The sequence below is a fragment of the Sapajus apella genome, unplaced genomic scaffold (assembly GCF_009761245.1).
Source record: "Sapajus apella isolate SASKATOON/1434 unplaced genomic scaffold, GSC_monkey_1.0 scaffold4, whole genome shotgun sequence".
Taxonomy (NCBI): Eukaryota; Metazoa; Chordata; class Mammalia; order Primates; family Cebidae; genus Sapajus; species Sapajus apella.
The window spans coordinates 26,944,850-26,965,687 of record NW_022436944.1 but is presented as its reverse complement, the minus strand read 5'-3'; the positions used below and the strand labels follow the sequence as shown (position 1 = coordinate 26,965,687).

General features: G+C 43.5%; 1 protein-coding gene across 1 annotated transcript in view; it reads left to right on the top strand.

Moving 5' to 3' along the window:
* The first annotated feature begins 10,198 nt into the window (after positions 1 to 10,198).
* CLSTN2 (calsyntenin 2) overlaps positions 10,199 to 20,838 on the top strand; it is a 657,536-nt gene continuing 646,896 nt past the window's right edge. Inside the window, exon 1 of the mRNA XM_032264861.1 lies at positions 10,199 to 10,497. Within this exon, the coding sequence (XP_032120752.1) occupies positions 10,389 to 10,497 (109 nt within the window). The 5' untranslated portion in view covers positions 10,199 to 10,388. The remainder of the gene's footprint in view (positions 10,498 to 20,838) is intronic.

Here is a 20,838-nt window from a genome sequence, read left to right as displayed (position 1 = left end):
ATTCTGTAAGTGTTGATGTGTAGTATTTTCACTGTTGTTCAGTTCTAAATGTTTTCTAATTTGTATTTTTATTTTCTCTTTTATCTATTGGCCATTTAGAAGATTTTCTCCTTCATTTACAAATATGTGCATATTTTAAAAAATTGTTATTAAATATATTTTATTGTAACAGTGATAAAAATATTATCTACATGTAGATATTCCTTAGTATTTGTTGAGACTTGCTTTATAAATAGCTAACTTGTGCCTGAAGTTTAAATTGTTTTCTTTAATTGTTAATTGCTAGGTTTAAATTTGTCCATTTGAGCAGAATTGCTAATAGTGTTGTTCAGATTGTCTCTACTGTTACTAAAGTTTATTATTTTGATCCACAAATTACAAAATGAAGTACAGTAATATCTTTTATAACTGTGAATTTGTGATTCTTTTATTTTGTAAATTTTTGCTTTTCTATATATTTTGAGATTATGGTACTAAGTGCATGAAAGATTAGAACTGTTGTTATGTCTTTCTAAAAAATTGAAAATTTTACCTTTATATAGTGATCCTCATTAATTTTAGAACTTTTGGCCTTAAATTTTATTTTATGTGAAAATAAAAAGCAACACACATATATCTACACACATACACACATGTGCATACACAATATAACACACATGTAAATATACATATATGCACATACACATACACATTGTACATTTCAACTTTTCTGTGTACTTATATTTTAAATGTATCAATTGCAAACATATGATGGCATTAAAATATATCTAACTTCAGAATCTCTATTGTTAATACATAAGTCTAATCTTTCCCTTTTTAGTATGATATATAGGGATTTATCACATCAATTAATTTTGTTCTAAGAAATATACTTTTCTATGCTTCATGTTTTAATCCTTTACTGTCATTTACTAGATGGGTTTCCTTTCATCCCCCTTTCCTTCTTGATTGCTTGGAAATTATTTTTCTCTATGTAATTTTTAACTGTTTGCCTTTAAAATTTTGACAAGAACACTTGCATGAGAAAAGTCTAGAAGTATTCTAAATCTTTACTCTCCTTTTGAACAAGATATGGAACCTAGGCTATTTTAATCTTGATCCCTCTATTCTAGTTTTCATGTTATTTTTGTCCAGTATTTTGTTGCTATTTTGCTTATATGCCATTCGAATTACTCATTATTTAACCCTTATTTTAATTTTGTTTAGATCTTGTTTAGATCACTGTATTTTTTGTTGTTCACAATGTCTTCTTTCATCTTAAAGTCTTCTTCCATGAAGACTTATTGGTTTTAAATGAGCACTGGGTATCTAACAACATCTGAATTTCATATTCACTTTTGAGTGACAGCTTATCTATTTAAATAATTTATTAATTACAGACCTGTTTTAAGCACTTTGATGATATAGGCATTTAATGAATTTCTATGAAGAGTTTAAAGGAAACCTTAATCTTCGTTTGCAAAGTACAAAGTTTCATATTCATATTTATGAATTGTATTATATACATACTCAAAAATCCTTAATCATTGTTTGTGTAGCTGCTCTTTGAAGTTTCTTCTCTCTCTGTCTCTTCCTCTCACTTTCTCTCTCTCTTATTCTTCCTAGTTAGCTACAGCATTAAATCAATCTCTAGACCAGTTTTAAAGAAATGTATTTAGAGTGGATTTTAGTAGTCTGCTTTAAGAGTATTCATCCCTGAACTCTAAACTCAAAATATAGCTGGATATCTTTTACAATAAAGACAGCCTCCAACATTCAGTTACTTGTAGACTAAAGCAGGAATGAACCCCCACTTTGACACTTGGCATGGCATTGGGTTTTTAATGTCCTTCAATTCCCCCACTGGCAAAGACATACCATTTATCATGTGCCATCCACTCGACACTACTTTTTGACATTCCGAGATGTTATAGAACATTGTATGAAGGTGATATAATATATCCTGTCCCCTTTGGACACATGATTCACGACACATAACCATGCCAACCTGGAAAAAATTTCTTAAATACTGAAAAATGGAAAGACATAAAACTTTAAAATTACTTAGGTGAAATGATTTCCTTGGAGCAGTCTAGCAAGTCAGCTTGTCGATCTTAGACTAGAAAGCTCTGAAGAGCAGGCACAGGCTGCTTTTTGAGTTGGGAAAGCAAATGAACATTTAACCCTTCTCTTCTCTTTCATAGGGATCTCTTCATTGGGGTGTTTGTGTGGAAAGCATTTCCTGACCCCTAGGTCAGTCCACTCCAGACATTTTAAGCACTGGTGTTGGTACACTGCACTTATTGACTCTGACTACGTACCAAGACATGATATAGAAAAAGAGTTCTGGGCCAGGACTCAAGAAAACTAGAATCTAACCCAGGCTGTGTGAGCTTAAGCCAGTGATGTAATTTTTCTTTGCATGCATTTCCTTAATGTATAAAATGAAAAGAATTATCTGTACTACCCACCCTTTAAAATTCTCTCTTACTCAACACCTCCCCCCACAAGAATGAATTTTTCAGTATCATGCTGAAGCTACAGAAAAATATAAGTTCTAGATTTTTATAAGAAGAATATATATTCAAGTGGTTTTTCAATAGGATGTTTATTGCAACAGTCAATAAAGAGAGATGCAGGAAAAATAAGTGCTCTGTTCAGAGAAGGCATACCATTCATTCATGCATTCATTCATTCACTCAGTAAGTAACTATCTAGCACCCATGTGTTAGGCAGATGAGTCTCTCCTCTCCTACAGTTTAGATTCTATTGGGAGGAGGTTGGAAATAAATGAGCAAGTAAACTTACAAGAAAATATCAGCAAGGAGTGATTACAGAGAATTAAAAGGGAAACTCTATATAGAGTAATGGAATGACCTCTCTGGAGAAGTGACATTTAAGATGAAACCTGAATGCCATGTGTTGATAAGAGGGAAGTACAATCCCAGAAAGTGGTTCAAATCAAAGGCAGCAAAGAGCTGGTTATGTTCAAATGACCAAAGGCCAGAAGACAAGAAAGGGAGCAGTCAGAGAAGCAGGCAGGAACAATCAAGTTGGGCTTTGTGAGTTAGACTAAAATGGATTAATGTTTTTTTTTTTTTTTTTAAGAGTGATGAGAAGCCTCTTGAAGACTAAGATAAGCTCTAGGGGAGGTAGAAAAATCCTTCTTTTTGAGGTAAGACTCAGAAGGTTATTTGGGAAGAAAGAGGAAAATCCTGTAGGTAGGTGTATTAGTGTGGAGGGCTACCATAACGAAATGCCACAGACCAGGTAGCTTAATAACTTATTTTCTGACAATTTTGGAGGTGGAAAGTTTAAGATCAAGTTGTTGTTGGCAGGGTTGGTTTCTCCTGAAGCCTCTCTCTCTGGGATGGTAGCTGGCTGTCTGTTCTTGATCTTCACATAGTATTTCCAAATTTCCTCTTCTTAGAAGAAAGGACACCAGTCATAATGAATTAAGGCCCACCTTCATGACCTCACTTTAACTTAGTTACCACTTTAAAGGCCATATCTTCAAATACAGTCATATTCTGAGGTTATAGGGGTGAGACCTTCAACACAAGATTTTTTGAGAAACACATTTCAGCCCATTACAGTAGAGGGTCTAGTGTGAGCAAAGAAGCAGGGTTGGTGTGGTCCCTATTGAAAACCAGTGGAGTCCCCAGACTGGCTGGAGCAGAGCTTACACAAAATGGAGTCACAGGTAGTGAGGTTATCAATGGAAGTTGAGGCCAGGCTGGTGAGAGACTTGAATTTTGGTTTCAAAGCTTCAGTCTTTTGCAATAAGTCATGATGAGCCTTGGAAAGTATCTGAGCAGTGTAGGAGAGCTAGGGTTTGATGATCAAACCACTGGTTACGTGAAGGCCATGCAGGAGAGGATGGAGTCAAGAGACAGTCTGAGGCATGGAGCTCAAATCAGACCCTTAGGAACAGAAAGGAAATAAAAGAGAAAGGAACATCTCTAAGGAAGATCTCCAGTGCCAACTGATACAGGGGGGAAATAGGATTCCAACCTGGGAAACTTCAGAGAAACACTGAAAGACAAGGACTTCTGTGCAAAACCTGGAATTATGGCCAGAATGACTCAGGACAGTGCATTTGGTCTCTGTCCAAACCCTGCACTTACAGCTGTGTTGGAGCCTGGACACGTTGCCTCACTTGGCCGGAAAAACATGGCTCCAGGGCCAGACCTCAGACAGTTTAAATTCCAGCTTCTTCATGTTTTAGCATTGCACCTTAATTTCTTTGAGCAAGTTGCTGAATCTCATTGAAACTTAATTTCCCTAGATGTCCAACGGAAATGATAAATTACCTTTCTAGACTTTTGGAGGGCTAACTGAGGTAATGTGTGCAATATCTGCCTCATAGTAGGTGCTCAATAAAGGGTAGGTACCTTCTCATCTCCCTCAGTGGAACAAAGCCCTGGAATGACACAGCAGATAGATTTAGGTACTTGTAACACATCTGAATTGCTCTGGCAGGGCACGTGGGCTGGTGCTTCCTGTAGCAGGATTGGCAAAGGTGCTGGTGTTGCTGGAGCTGCTGTGGTGCCATGTGTGTCTTCATCTGTCCACATTTTACCTGCATAGAAATCACAAAATACTGGATCAAGTCAGGCAAAAGGCTACCCACAACCTGTGTGGCCCCGGATGAGTGTCCATTATAACTATCAATGTTGCTATTTACTGCATCTGTACCATCTGGCATGGGAAGAATTCGGCAGTTTACAGTTCATTTAACTTTAAAATCAACCTTGCTTCATTAGTCTAAGTTTACAGGTGAGGAAACTAAGGTTCAGAGTAAGTAGCTTTTTCAAGTCAGATATCATTAGAATACCAGAAAGCTGAGTTTGCAACTTAGGTCTGTCTGATTCTAGAAATCATTTTCTTTCCACTAAGCTTTACTTATTCCCTGTCTTGGCCTCTACAAGTCTCAACATCTGAGCTACAGAATAGGACTAATTACATATGACTTGCCTCAAAATATAATACTTACCTTTTCCCAACCTTTGTCGTAGGGAACAAATGAAAATAAATATGTTCTATTTCCTCTAGATGTATTGTAAACCACACTAAAACTTAGTGGCATAAACAACCATTTGATTATATTCATGGATTCCATGGGTGAGGAATTTGGGCAGGGCATAATGGGAAGAATTATTTGGAGCTTTCAGGATATCTCAAATGTTGGTCTCAGCTAGGGCTGTAAACTGTACTTATATATAGACTTTCCATATGGCCTGTGATCCTTATAACATGGAGGCCTTAGCGTAGTTAGACTTCTTATGTGGAGGCTCTAGCCTCCAAATGTGAGCATCCTAGCAAGCAAGGCAGTTGCTGCACCACCATTGTGATCTAGTCTGGGAGGTCACAAAGCATCACTGCTGCTGTATTCTACCGATAGAAGCAATGCTTAGATTCAAGGCTGCTTGAATTTAAAGAGAAGAGATATAGATTCCATCTTTCAATGGGAGAAGAGCCACAGAATTTTATGGCTGCTTAAAAAAAAAACAAAAAACAAAACCACAGGGTATAAAATTCCAAGGAAAGTATAGGGAAGTGCACTGGAATAATGCCTTGCTATAATTAATGACATCTTTGTTTTAGCCAGGACACTCTGCCTTGCCAACCATAAAACACTCATGTCCAAACCATGCTGAACCGGATTTGGTTGTGAACAAGCTTTTTTTTTTTTTTTTCTAGCTCCTTTAGCAGCAACAGCATCTGTAGTAGCATCAAAACTTCCAAGAACAATGTTAAAAATTCTGTAACCTATTCAGTTGCTCACGGGTCATGAAGCCCGAGTTTTACCTGTCAAGGTGCAAAAAGAGAATGACAAATGTCTCCAGTTCGTTAAAGATCAGCTTTTCAACCTTTCTTTCAAAATTAAGTACTTTTAGTTGAATTAAATTTAGATCATGGAGAAAGCCTCAGTTTAATTTTCTTTTTAAAAATAAGTTTCCATAAGTATATATAATTCATTTTCTTCACTCACTCAGCTTAAATCATTTTGGGGCTATGTTTTGATGCTTAACTGTGCAAGGCATTAATAATCCTGGTGAAATGAGAGGAAATGACTATGTTTACATGGGCCCTATGCCTGTTAGATTCTATTTTCTGGAATGGGGAAGTTATTTATTTATTAAGAACTATTGACCCAGATAAATTACCTGAGATTCATTATTGTACTGCCAGGTGGTGCCCCAGACTTGGGGCTTAGAATAACCAAGGTTTTATTTACATCATCCTGTTCACCTCTTTTTTTTTTTTTTTTTTTTTTTTTAGACGAAGTCTCACTCTGTTACCCAGGCTGGAGTGTGCAGTGAGTCTTGGCTCACTGCAACCTCCGTCTCCTGGGTTCAAGTGATTCTCCTGCCTCAGCCTCCCAAGTAGCTGGGATTATAGGCACACGCCACCACACCCAGCTAATTTTTGTATTTTTAGAAGAGGTCACCGCGACTGGCCCTGTTTACTATTTCTTGAACAAAGTCTTTAGAGGAATATGCCACAACACTAACTCTGGAATAAGTGATGCACATTCAGAGAGTCATATCTCTAGTTTCGTGGCAATTGGTTATTTAAATCGTCCTTATTCAGAGGTGATGATAATTTTTTAAAAATCAAATCCTCAAACCTATCTTTTCTGATTTGAAACTATTTTTTGCTGCTTACTTACCCTGCCTGCCTTTCCCAAAGTCATGATGTGTGGGAGAAAGATGAAATTTGCAATTAAGCAGACATGAATTGATATTCTGCACAATTATGCAAATATGGATAAGTTGCTCAAACTTTCTGAGCCAGTAATCTGATTATGATAAAATAGAGAAAATAGCACATTGTCTTAGTCAATTTTCTGTTGCTTATAACAGAATACCTGAGACTAGGTAATTTATAAAGAAAACAAATTTATTTCTTAAAATTATGGAGGCCTAGAGGCCCAAGATTGAGGGTCTAAATCTGGTGAGGTCCTTCTTGTTGGTGCGGATTCTGTAGAGGTGGCATAGTGTATCACATAATCTATTAGCTCAGGTCTCTGTTCTTCTTTTTCTAAAACTACCAGTTCCATTCCCATGATAACCCATTAATCCATTAACACATTAATATATTAATCTATGCACAGATTAATCTATTCTTGAGAGCAGAGCTGTCATGAACCAGTCACCCACCAAATGCCTCACCTCTCAATACTGCCACATTGAGGATTAAGCGTCAACATAAGTTTTGGTGGGGATACATATCCAAACCACATCACACCTGTTGTTGCAAAGATGAAAGAAGGTGTGGAATGTATATCCCTTTTTGTAAAGCCTGGCACTGAGAGAATGAGGACTCATTAACTGTTAGGTTGCTTTACCCCATCTTTTGCATCTGCAGTATCCCAGCAGAAGCAGACAGCACAGGAGTACTCCACACGAATGGTGTGCACTTAAAAGTTCTTGTGGTCTGAGTATTTCTAAAGCTGAACTTAGTCACTTTTATCCCTTCTAAGCCAGGTCATGGTTGCCTGTTCCCCAAATGAATCAAATCAAATGTGTGACTGACACACTTGTTTTCAGAGATATAGAAAGTAGGATAAGAAGACATTTTTACATTTATTGCACATTGGCTATGTGCAACATACTGTTTGACATATTTTTAAAATTTATTTCTTGTAATGATCTTATGAAGTAGGCATAATGCTGCTCAATCAATTGTTCCAGAACATAATAAATTAATGCAACAACCACTTATTGTATCTCATAAGTCACTCAGCTGGGTAGTTCTGATGTGAGCCAGGCTTGGCTGATCTTGGTTAAGCTTACCTGGGCTTGCTCATGTGTCTGTGGTTAGCCAGCCTGTAGGTCAGTTGGTACTGACCAGCCTAGTGTGACCTTGGCTGGCTGAAACAGCTCAGTTCTACCCCATGCAGTCTTCTACCCTCCTGCAAATTAGTCTAGGTTTATTCTCATATCAGTAGCAGGGATTTAAGGAAGGAAGGGGTAACAGGCATGCCACTGTCTCATGGACCAAAGTGAATCATATGGCCTAGTTTAGAGTTGGGGTGGGAGGACACATCCAAAGGAAATAGATTCAGAGAGACATGGACACATGGCCATTAGGGCCCTTGATCTACCACAATAGGCATTGTTATTAACCTCATTGGGAGAAGAGAAGATGGAGGCTAGCAATTTTGTGCCTGTTGGTCACTGGCCCACCCCCTAGTGTTTTTCTCTGCTGTGTTCTTTCCTGGCAATCTGCTCCTTGGAGATACTTTCTTATAAGCTACATTTCACCCTCTTCCTCATTATTTGTTCTGAATTTGAAATTTCATGTAAAATTATTAGGACCAACCATGTGATCTTAACAAAGCCCAGTATAATGATATCAAGGAACTGTGCAGGTAAGTCAGTAAGATAGGTCTAGAGAAAATGAAGGGAGGAGGGCAGATATGTAGTTGGGTGGAAATACATGGAAAAAAATAAGACAAATTTTCATTTCTATTTGCTGGCTTTTTATTTTGCCTGGGTCAGCTTCCACCTTTCCACGCCATCTTTCCTAGATTCTGATGCCAACATCTGAGAAAGGCAAGGTCCTGGTGTTGGCCTGGGGCATTTACTAGATTTTTGACCTTGAACAAGGAATTTACCTAACTTGCCTCAGCCTCTGTTTCATCATGTGTGAAATGAGAATACTAGCACACAGGTTGATTTGTGGACTAAAGGAGACCTGAAGGTAAAGAGCTCCACCTGGGTCTGAGCCCCATGCAGCCACCATGATTCACTGCTGTCCCCAAGCACAGCCTGGTGCCTGAAATGCCGGAGAGTTGGCTTTCACCACTGCAGAGGCTGTGGGTGAGCTGCCAAGGCAGCGCAGGGAGGCTGAGCAGCAGGAGTGCTGTTAATGGATTTTATGGCTTTGTTGAGTACCTCAAACTACAGTTATTAATTAGAGGATGCTGTTTAGGTTCTCTTGCAATATATACATTTTGCTAATTTATTTGTATAGGCTCATACCTACCAACATAAAGAATGTGCAGGATCATAACACTTACAAGGGATTGTAATTGCCTCTGCTGCCCTCTCTGGCTCCCCAAGCAGGGAACAAAAGCTTTGAGGATAGGACCCACTCTCTCCTCCGTGTTTGGATCTCCAATGTCTAATCCAGTGCTCACTGGCACAGTGATATAGCCTGTCTAGATGCTCAGCAAACGTCTTGAATTGATGAATAAATAAATAATATTGTTCTGTATTTCCATATCGACTTTATTTCCAAACGATTGCTTCTAAACCCTGCTTTGTGTGTGACATTGGCATTGCATTTAGGTAAATATGGTCAAAGATTTATTCTGAGTCCTTACTGTTTTTTGAGTACCTTTGTAATCCCTTCACGGCCTAGAGATGGTTGAGGATGCAAAGATACGCCCTGGCCCCTGCACTCAGGGAACTGACAATACTCCATGGCACGACATTTTACAAGGCATGACGTCAAGCAGCCTGTTCTTGGAGATGCGGAGTGACAACATAAAGGTGGCAACTTCTTGCATGCACCATCCTGCAGGGAATTTTAAGTTTGTCCCCCACCCCCCAGCCTCAGCAGGTCCAGCACCCCAAGTTTTCTGATCTAGCTTTTCTGTCAGCTTCTAAGAGCCGGGTCTTCTCGGAGACGACGCGGAGCCCGGCCATTGCCATCCAGGTCCAAGACTATCTGCTCTGCCCGACAACCCCTAGCACCACGAGGCGCTGCTCTAGCGTGCGCCTGGCGCCCTCCCCAGACCAGTCGACATAGAGCGCCCAGAGGCCCAGCCAAGGGCAAGACCCTGAGCAACGCCCGCCCGTCTCCTCCGCCCAGAGGTCAGCTCAAAGGGCATGGCGGGGCAGGGTCCGCCGCACCACCCCAGACGACCCTCAGGCCTCAGGTGGCCACTTTCTGGGGGAGCCCTCCATCCCTTGAACAGCTTTTCAGAGAGCCGGAGTGGAGGCGCGGGGCTGGAGGGCTCCTCGGAGCCGCCCACCAGGGTCCTCTGGGGACCGGGTCCTGACTGGGGCAGGAGGACCTGGACAGCGCCCCGGAGCGTGGAGACGGCTGAGGAAAGTTGGGGGCCGGGGCCGTCGGCCGGGAGCGCGGAACCCCGCGCCGGTGCCCGCGTTCATGAATATGCACGAGCCATCTCCCTCCCTCCGTGACGTCACGGGCCGTCCCGGGGTGAGCGCCGGAGCGGCTCCGGGTCCGCGCCAGTGAGCGCGGCTGCTGCCGGCGAGCTAGCGGCGCGGCGGCGGGAACCAGAGGCCGGGCGCGGCGGCGGCGGCGGCGGCGCTACAAGCGCACCCACCGGGGACGGCGAGGCGGCCCGCGGCGCGGCCGGCACCGGGAGGCGAGAGCCGGCGCGGTCGGTAGGCGGCGGCTACAGCTCGTTGGCGGCGGCTGCGAGGATGCTGCCTGGGCGGCTGTGCTGGGTGCCGCTCCTGCTGGCGCTGGGCGTGGGGAGCGGCAGCGGCGGTGGCGGGGACAGCCGGCGGCGCCGCCTCCTCGCAGCTAAAGGTGGGTGCTGGGGAAGTTTGCTCTTCTCCCACGAGGGAGGCAGGGCAGGCTCGAGGGTGAAAGCGGCAGGGACCCGGCTCATGCTGGATTTGCCCACCCTCCCTTGCCGCAGCTTCTCTGGCCTCTGTGCGCCCTGGATCCCCGGAGTCAGCTCCTTGCGCCGCGGACCGGAGAGGTTCCACCCGCGGACGCCGGCCCAACCCCTGGGTGGGGTCCGGGGGCCGAGCAGAAGGCGAGGTCTGGGGAGTACCGACAACTTTGAGGGCTCTCTGTGCCTGGGTGGGAGCGCAGTGGGTGAGTTTCGAGCTCTGGCCCAGGGACGACTCGCGCCGCGGGGACAAGCAGGTGTCTGCTCCTGCCTGGGGGAAAGATCAGCCGCGGTGCTTTCAAGGAGGGAGCCGAGCGGTGACTTGTCTCCCAACTCCCCAGATCGAGGATGGAGTGGAAACTTCTAGGCTCCAGGGAAGGCCCCGCTGACACTCCTCAGGCTTCCCCAGGGCTGCTCTGGCTCCCCGGGGAACGCGTGCCCTCCGGGTGGGCGGCGGAGTCGGGAGGAAGCCCGGGTTGCGAGACTCCCCGCCGCCTCTCCTACTCGGCTCTGGCTCCTGAGGACCGAGGAGCCTAACCTGGCGCCACTCCCCTGCCCACCTTGTTCCTTTGAAGAGCTTGACCTCCTCGCACCTCTCGCTCCGTAGGAAGCTAGATCCAAGGGAACGCCTGGCTTGGTGAGGCGAGCTTGGAAGCCGGCGAACCCCGGACTTTGACAGCTGCCTGGGAGCGCTGGGACTCTGGGGTCGGGGGCCGGGTCTGAAACAGGAGATCACGTGCTTACAAGGGGTGGGGAGGCGAGGGAAGAGCAGAGCTGGTGGGGGGCAGTGGTGGGCTCAGGAGAGGCTGTGGCAGATCCTAGCTGGGGCACACAGCTTAGTGATAACTTGTTGATTCTGCGCGCTGTTCGTAAGGATGGCATGCGTTTTGGTTTGCGGGCTGTGGCCAAATCCTCTAGGTGACAATGAGGGGCTACTTGATCCCCAAATCCTGCCTGGCCATCATCAGAGGGTGGAGAGGTTTGCGCCTGTCAAAAAATAGATCCCCTGTTAGACAACCTGATTCCGACGCTGGCTTTGAACTACAGTTAGGCACCAGCTTAGGGGAGGAAATACCTATCAGGCTACATTACTCTTGGAGATTGGGGAGAACTAGAGGTAGGCAGTTTGCCTTGTCTGGACCTTGGTAACTGACCTTCCAGTAACTTAGAAGAACATGGGTGATTATGTTTATCTCTAATTTTTACATTTTTTTTGGGTATAATCATTTTGGAAAGATTTTATAAGCAGGCATTCTATTTCTTTTCAGCAAATTGTTTTTCTTGGTGTATCCTTGACAGGCAGTTTCTATTTAAAGAAAGACAAAGAGAAACTCGTTATGAAAATATGTCAAACAGTGCAGTAAAGAAGTCGATGATATGAAGGGATCAAGCTGAGAGACTGTTGTTTTGGTGAAGATAGGAATAAAAACCAATGAACTTCCAGACAGTTTCTCCTCCTTTCCCAATATAAACACTTTGTTAAACAGGCAAATTACATTTTTCGGGAGGGAAAGAGGTGGCGGGTGGAGATTTCCCGTCACTTTGTAGCACGGTTAAGTGATGTACTTACAAGCAGATGTCTGCCGACAGGGGCCTGAGGGAGGGTGAGGAGCCTGCAGCAAGTGCAGCACAGAGAAGGAATCATTTGGGGAGAGGATCTGGTGTGAGTAGTAATATAATAGTGCACAGCTGATTCTCAGGTCAGATTGGGAAGCTTCATAGAGCTAAGAGAGAAAGGGAGAGAGAAATTAAAAAAAAAAAACAACAACCAGCTTTCAGCGATTCACTTCATGTGGATAATTATGTGCATTTTAACCAACATCCGACTTAGAACATATTCATTTCATGGTTAAAACTAGACATTTGTCTTTCCAGCGTAAAAAGTTTGTTGGCCCTGCAGATAAGAGAGTTACTGTCCGAATTCCGCTTGTTCTCGCTTTTTTTTTTTCCCCTACAACCACTGGGGGGGTGCAAAGAGCTCTATTTGCTGCTTTTTTTTTTTTTTTTTTTTTTTTTTTTTTTTTTTTAGACAAATATGTAATATTTGATTACAACAGAGATATTTATTATGACACCTTAGTATTTACAGGACTGACTCTCCTTATTACAACGCACTTGCATTTTGTGTTTCCAAATCTCATAATGTCTGAAGAATATTTGAAATAAGCTGTATGTTTTATGTATAATAAACCCTGCCTCTGACTTTGCCATTTTTGAGATTCATACCATTATTATTCCCATCACTAAAATAAACAAACAAATAAATAAATAAATAAGGAATGCATGTAAAGATTGAACAAAAATGTAGATTATTCTTTCATACAATTCTGTATTCATGTGTAGAAAAACATTGGGAGTCTGGAGTCAAGCTTTCTGACAGAGTTGAATGCACCCTCCAAATAACTGTCTGGAAGCACGTGCTCCCAGCTTCAGGCTTGTGTAATAAGATGTTGTGTCTGTGGTGCACAGCTTATTCTGCCTTTGTGTTTCTTGTTTCCTGCTTTAGGGACTAGAGCAATCAATCCCTGACAACTACCTGGGGTTCTCACAGAATCACTGTACTTTCAGTATAAACTTATTTCCCATTTCAGAAATAATATAGTGGCCAGGAAATTATATAACTCCTTCCCTTCACCTTTACCTATTTTGGCTATTCAAAAAAGATAAATACTTGTTGGATTCCTTGAAGAGACCAGATCACATGCTCATGTTCTGTGAGTAAAACTGGCAAGGTATTGTGGACCCAAAGAGTTTCTCGAGGCAGAAAAAGACATGTCTTATCCAAGGGAAAGGAGACAGTGCAATCTAGACAACATCTCAAAATTTGTGCCAAATTTGGCAAGACGTCAGTGGTCCCAAGACCTCAAGGACTTGGTACACAGTCCTTTCTAAGTTCCTAGCATCTAGGCATAGAGGTCGTTTGAAACAATACTCAACTATAGACCATCAATGATTGTAGTGCCTGCCTGTGTGCTGAGAGCCTGGCTCAGTGCTCTGGAGGTTTCTGAGCCAGTGGCAGAAGGCCACCCTCCACCCCTACCTTTCTTTGAGGAGCTTCTGTTTTAGTTGGAGAGACAAGATTTTTATGTGAAAATTTAGAGAGTGACAGCAGAGCAAATTTGTCCAAAGTATAGTACTGACTGTGATAGAGACACAGGCAAAGGAGATGGGAACGCACAGACAAGGTTTACAGAAGCAGCATGTGGTAATAGGTGAGGAGGATGGAGCAGGATTATAACCAGTGTGATGTAATTGTAGTAATTGCAGTGTATAGAGTCCTTCTTTAGTGTGTAACAGGCACTGTTGCTAATCCCATTACATGGGCAATCTCTAACTCTTATGATACATGCAGAGCCAGTGTTAGCCCATTTCACAGATGAAGAAACAGATGCTATGAGAGGATAAATGACTCGCCAAGACCTCTAGCTAGAGGATGTGTCACTAAGATGAGAATAAAAGAGATCACTATGCCCAGTGCCCTGTAGTTGTCAGATAGTCTTCCCACTGGTTTTGAAAGCAGGTCTAGGGACCACAAGGAAGCTAAGCTGTTTGTATCTCTGAGTTACCCAGGAGCCCTTGTCCTGCCCACGGAAGAGCGCAGTATGAGTGTCTAAGGCTGTTTAAAAGGGCGTGCAGGTGAGGTGAAGGAAACGGAGCTTGCTTTCACCATGAAGACTGGTGTTCTTGCTTCGTCATTCACCTCGTTTCTCCCATAGATTCAAAACCATCCTTGAACATTCCAGATTGCACACTGCAGAACTTCCTGCAGGGGCAAAAGTAGTGTGGAATTTTTATGGTGGATTGTTCTAAATCATCTTTGGGTAAGTAGCAGATGTCTTCTCGTGGTATCACAGAGTTATTTTTCCAGCTGAAGCACAAATGCTAAAAAGCCCTCAGCAATGCGTCAGAAAGTGTACTCTGACCTGCTGCCATCCTGAAACGCCGGTGGTTCTGGGACCAGAATGTGCCCTTTCCCTCTCTTGGGCCTTCTGGGCATCAGGCTAGTCGGTAACCTTCCTCAGCCTAATTTCCATTGTTACTCAAGATGTGGCCAGACATGGACGTGGCTTTCCCTAAGGAAACTTCCCAGGCTGGTTACTTTTCAGTGACTTGCTTCTCTTTCCTGCGTGCTTGTGTTTCTTTGTCTGACTCTAGTCCTCAGGGCTCACAGACCAGTGCTGAAGGCTCATTCTGACTCTCCTGGTAGCTCCAGGGCCTGAACTCAAGCTGTGAGCTGAGCAGTACGCAGTGATTTGCTTGGTGAACACACCTGTTTGTTATCCCTAGTGCTGTCGTTTCTTGACATAGACATTTTACATGTTTTCCCCTCTCCTGTATAAAGTAAAATGTGGGCATATGGCCAGAAAAACTTGAGTTCCAAATCTGGCCCTACTACCTGCTAGTTAGGTGATTTGGACAAGTTAGTTAACCCCTTTGAGCTTCATTTTCCTCATTTATAAAGTGGGGATACAGATTTCTACCTTGTAAAATGGCCATCAGGATAGTGCTTAGAGAGCATGTAGCCCAGTTTGGGGCATGTAAAAGGCACTAAATATTCAACGACTAATTATTGGTCACTTAAACAGTTGGTTTAGTGTCTTGAGATTTGGTGAATTTTTTTTTCTGATCTCTTAGAAATCTAATAGCTTTCTTCATATCTTTTCTCCGCTCAAACTATTAACTCTGTTTCTCTGTTTTTCTTTCTCTCTCTGGCTGTCTCTCCTTGTGTGGGTATGCACATATGTGTAAATATTATATAAATGTAAATGCACATGCATACACACACATTTGGCTTGACTTGTTTGTAAGAAGATATGCCTTTTTTCCTAGTTTGTGGACGTCTTGGAAGCCAAGGCTCCGTCTCATTCATCTCAAAAGCTCTGGCACTTAGTGCAGGGCCCGCTCAGAGTAAAGGTCAGCAATATTTGCTATATAAGTAAATAAATAAGCATCTCTCCATGTGCCGGTGACAGAGGTGTGGGAGGTGCTGGTCTCTGGAGGAAGAGCTTATGTGGCATGATCTAGGTTGTAAGGAAAGATCTCCTGCCCAGTTCATACTTTCCTCTAAGCCCTGCTACCTTGGAAAACAGAAAGGCATACTTCTTTTTTTTGTCAAGGCATTGACACGCTTCGTGATAATACATGTTTACGTGGAATGGGGTAACTGAAGCTATGATACTCAAATAATAGCTTGGAACAGATTATTGTTTTGTTAGTTGTTATCTAGCCCACCACTAATTGGACCCTGTGGAAATGGTTCCCTGGGAAGGATAGGTTTTGAGGATGGACCATGGGGATGCCTGAGCTTGGGAAGAGCACTGAGCTGAAGATCCTGGCACTGCGTAGGACAGAGGATCATGCTCTCAGCTTTGGGAAAGAAGCAGAGAGGGGGCTGGAGGGGGTACTGATCAGAGGAGAGTGGTTAGAACGAGAGTGAGGCCTTCCAGACGCGCACTAGGTCCTGTTCTCTAGCCTTTTCAGCCAATTACTATTTCTCAGCCTCCTGTGATTCTCTGTGAGGGGAACAAAAATATAAAAGCAAGTTCCAATTATCAAAGAGTTCACGCTCTGTCGAGGGCAAGCATTGCACATCGCACCTCACACAAACTATTGCAGAACTTGGTGACTTACGGGAAAATGGTAGATTGTGCATCACAGACCCCCAAAAGCCTTGCAGGAAAAGAAGCAGTTGGCAAGAATGGAAGTCAAGAAAGATTTATGGAGAAAGTGAAAGGGATGTTGATGGGTAGGTAGGCATTGCGTAAGCATATGTCACGGGCAGGAATTTACACTGGACAGGTAAATACAGGGTGACAAGAGTGATTGGCACACAGGCATGAATGAAGAGGGTGCTCAGCCAGGTCAAATATATTTCTACATACAGATGCCAGGGCTAACAAAACAATGAATGTTTATTGAGTGCATGCCATGTGCCAAGCACTATCTTGAAGCACTTCATATATGTCAGTTGGTTTGATTGATCCTTGTACCAGCCCTATGAAGGCGGTAAAACTACAATCTCATTTTTACAGAGGGGTAAACTGAGTCACTGAGAAGTGAGGTAACTTGCCCAAAGTCTCACAGCTCAGACGTGGTGAAACTGAGGTTACAAACTCAGAATAGAGTGGTAGGCATGGGTTCCCCTCTTCGCACAGGCTTGCCTGTCAGAGTGATGTGATGTCTGCTTGAGAAGGGCTCTGAGTGAGGTCACAGAGGCTCTGCTGCCCTGAAGGCATTGCCTTGCTGTCCAAGAATATTTGTTTGGATTTCACTTCAAAATTGCTGAAAGAGTCAGTTTCCCTGAAAGCCTCACTCTCTGACTCACTTCTCAATCCAAAGTGAGCAATACCTGTTGCTTCTCATCCAGTCAGCTTGAAGCCCTCTTCATTCCTGTCATGCTTGGCCTCAAGCAGAGGAGGCAGCCATCCACACTGTATAGTCCCAGATGTGTTTGGAGGGGCCTCCTGCACCAGGAAGACTGTCACAGCTGGCTGGCCTTTGTGCCAACAGTTCTGATACGGTCCTTCATTTGGGTTAATATTGCCCTCTTCTGACTCAGGTTTAGGCTGTACAGGATTAATGACGGATACACACTTTTAAACATATTAGATGGCTAGATCCCAAAGTGGATAAGAAGGGGATGCTGAGAGGTGTGCATGGCAAGGGTGGGAGGAGATCGTACAGGAGTAGCAGATACCAGACTGTTGATCTGGCTGCCTTTTCTTCTACTGTCATGGCAGGAATTTATATATGGCCATTGTATTTTTCTCAAATACCCCTATTACAGATTGGTAAACGTACATTACAGGGCATATAGCAGCAGAGCAAGAACCAGGACAAGGGGTCAGATTGTGTGCAGTTGATTGCAGTCTAGCATCAGGGAGCCAGTGTGCTGAGCTAGGTGACTTCTTGGACCAGGGCCACTTGAAGCCCATTTCTCTCACTACTGAGCAGTTTTCTGACTCTAAGAACAGGCAACTTATCTCCAGTAGTTTTCCAGGATCTTGCTTGTCCCCAGCTCATGACCGTCTGCTCACATCAGTCCTCCCCAGAGATTGACCAGAGATGCCCCTGACCAATACTTTTTCTCCTAGCTCACCTTGAGCCTCCCACCCCACCCAAGGCTCACCAATATCTGTTTCCTTTAGGATGCCCTAGCCCCATATGTCCCAACCCAAGCTCTCATTTTTCCTCCGAGAATCTACTGTTTCTGCTGTGGTCTCTGTTTGGGTGAAAGATACATCATCCATATGTTGACCCAAGCCAGAGCCCCCAAGAGTCCTCCAGCATGCTGGTCTCTCCACAAATATCACAATCCATCCTTCCTCATGTCCAGGTGATTCTTTCATCACCATCTAGAACCTCTCTTCAATATCCATTGCTACTGCCTTGTTTAGCATCTTGTGCAAAAGAAAGCACTCGATTCTAATTTTGACACCCTCCCAACTCTCCCATTACACTGTTGTCAAGATGGCAGCATGTATACCAGTCCTACCAGGCCTGCAAGAAAGTCCATCTCAGTCATGAATTCTGTCTTTCACTCTCTATGCTAAGGTCTGTAATGTTTCTGAGGATAGCCTAACACTCTGGAATTGCCTCAGATTTCCCTCCCTCACAGGTTATGACTGCTTGTGTTGCCCATTGTCCAGACAGCATGGTGCCTTGAGATCCTGGGCTATCTACTTCCACAGGCAACAGACTGTACCACCAGCATCTAGAATCTAATATTCATGCCACATTGTGTAGCCACCGCCCCAGGGGTGCTGCCACCATCTGGGGATGGGAGCTAGAACAGGCTATCAGTTCCCATCCCAGAGGAAATCAACTCTTCTCAGTTTTAGGGTGGATGCACCAAAGCCACCCACCTCCAACCTCTCCCATCCCTACTGTAACCTCAGTGAGGGGCTCAGGTACTCACAAAGCAAAGGCCAGGACTGGAGGTGTCTACAGAGAACTTCTGCCTTCACCCTTGCAACCCAGACCTCCTCAGAAGAAGGGCCCAGGTTGCCTTCTTAGAACAGGGAGCCACACCTCTTCTGACAAACTTCTCCAGGGAACCCCCAGACCTCCCAAGATAGATCTCAAACTCTCCAGCCTGGCATAAATATCTATTGATAATTTTGCCCCTCTGGCTTTGTCTCCTGTCAGTGAGCTTTCTAGAAATTTCCAAATAGTTAATGCTTTCATCTTTCAAGAGCTTCGTATGTGCTAAGCACTATTCTGGGTGCTTTATAGATATTAACTCATTCAGCCCTCCTAACCACCAAGTGAGATGTGAACTTTTATTAGCCCCATTTTACATATGAGGAAACTGGGGCAAAGAAGGAGGTTAAGCTACTTACCTAGTTTACCCAAGTGGTAAAACAGTAGAGCTGGGATTTAAATCTAGAAAGTCTAGTTTCATAGTCCCACCTCTTATTCACCCTGTTATCCAACCCTGGATGTACAATGGAGACACCTGAGAGAGGTTTAAAATAACACCAATACCCAGAACCCACCCCGGAGATTTTGATGTAATGGCTCAGGGGCAGGACCTGGGAATCTGTGTGAAGCTCTCCAGTATTTCTGGTGCCCAGCCAAGTCTGAGAAGCACTCCAGCCAACTCTACTGCTTCTCCCAACTAAGTGCTACTCCCAGATGGGGGCCATGCTTCTCTGCCTGTCACCTACCAGTCATTTATTTCCCCTGTCAAAGCTCCCCTTGCCACCTATTTCCCAGGGTGCCTGTAAGCCCTTGGAGGGGGAAGAGTCCTGCTCACCTCTGTGTGACTTGCCCAGCACTGTCTGAGGCCCAGAGCGCATGCTGAGCGTTGAGGGGTGACTGTGTGCTGGGGCGCTGCTGCCCACACTGGCTGCAAACCCTGCAGGGCTCTGTGCCCATGTACCTTCTCCTGTCAGCACTGCTCCCTTCCTTTGGTCATGGGGAGGAGCTGCCCATCAGGCCTTTCCCTTTTAGATATTTGACTATCTGCCCAAACCAACCTGCAGCATTTTCTCTGTAGCAGTTTAAAATACTCGGTTCTACACGTGAGTCAGGAGAATGTTAACCACCTTGAAATGTGTTTAACAGTAAGCCCGGCAGCTACCAGTGGAATTGTCACTCAGAAAGGCTGTCAGTGTTTTTCTCATTGCTTCTGAGAATGCTTAATTGGCGAACATTTGACTTATCCTACGGAATCACTGCATCAAATTGTCATGTGAAAATTGCCAGTTAAAAAAAAAAAAAGACATCACTTTTGTGACTTCAGCCACTTTGTGTTTCCATGATGTCTGTTGTATTATATAGTTAAGTAAAATGTTGTAGTCTCAATCAAGTCTGACTAGAAAATCACTGTGGAGTATCAAGGAAAGGCCATGGTCTCTGACTCCTGTGACCTAGATCCTCTGATGAGCTGTGAGGTTCAGGGCAAATTACTCAGCCCCTCTGGGTCTGTGTCTTTTCACATGCAGAAAGGACACAATGACACCTCCTCCTCTACCCAAGAAAGTTCTGAGTATTCACATGGAAGTGGCTCTGGGTGCCTTTTGAGAGGATAAAGTGCTTAAGAAGACAAGGTGTTCATATTTAAGAAATCTTTGGGACTCAAACCCCAAAACAAAACTCTACATCTTTCTTTCTTTATACTGTCTTATTAATTTAGTTAATTACATTTTCAGGGGACGTTTGAATTTAGTGTGAGTCTCTTCCCAGTTCTTTGATGTATAACCTGCATGTGTCACACAACTGGTGGTCACCATGGTTACACAAAAAATGCAGCAGTTGCAGGCCCGGACATTTTTGTACATTTTCAGGAAGAACCAGTCAAAACTGTTAATATTATGTCAAGTTGATGTCTCATTTTCCAATTTGCATGGATAACTGCATTGCAGCAAATTAACTAAAACAGATAAATGTTAATCTAATGCATGTCTCCTTGTAATTAATGAAATATAACCATTACAGGGGTATTTGATTTATTATTTTAATTTATAAAATGCTGAATTCTCCTATAAAGTTAGTTATAGTAATAGGAAAAGCTGACCCATATATAGCATTTAGAAAAATAATCGCATTTCTATAAATTAATCACTCTCTAAAAGGATATAGTTCATTAACACCATGAACTGAAAGTGCTGGATGTAAATTAGATTAACCTTTTTAGTGACACTTCCATTTATATTGCGCATTCTCTTCAAACTAAAAGCACTTTACATATATTAATTCAATTAACCCTCCCCAGACCCTTGTTAACTAAGTACATATATCAAAGTTGG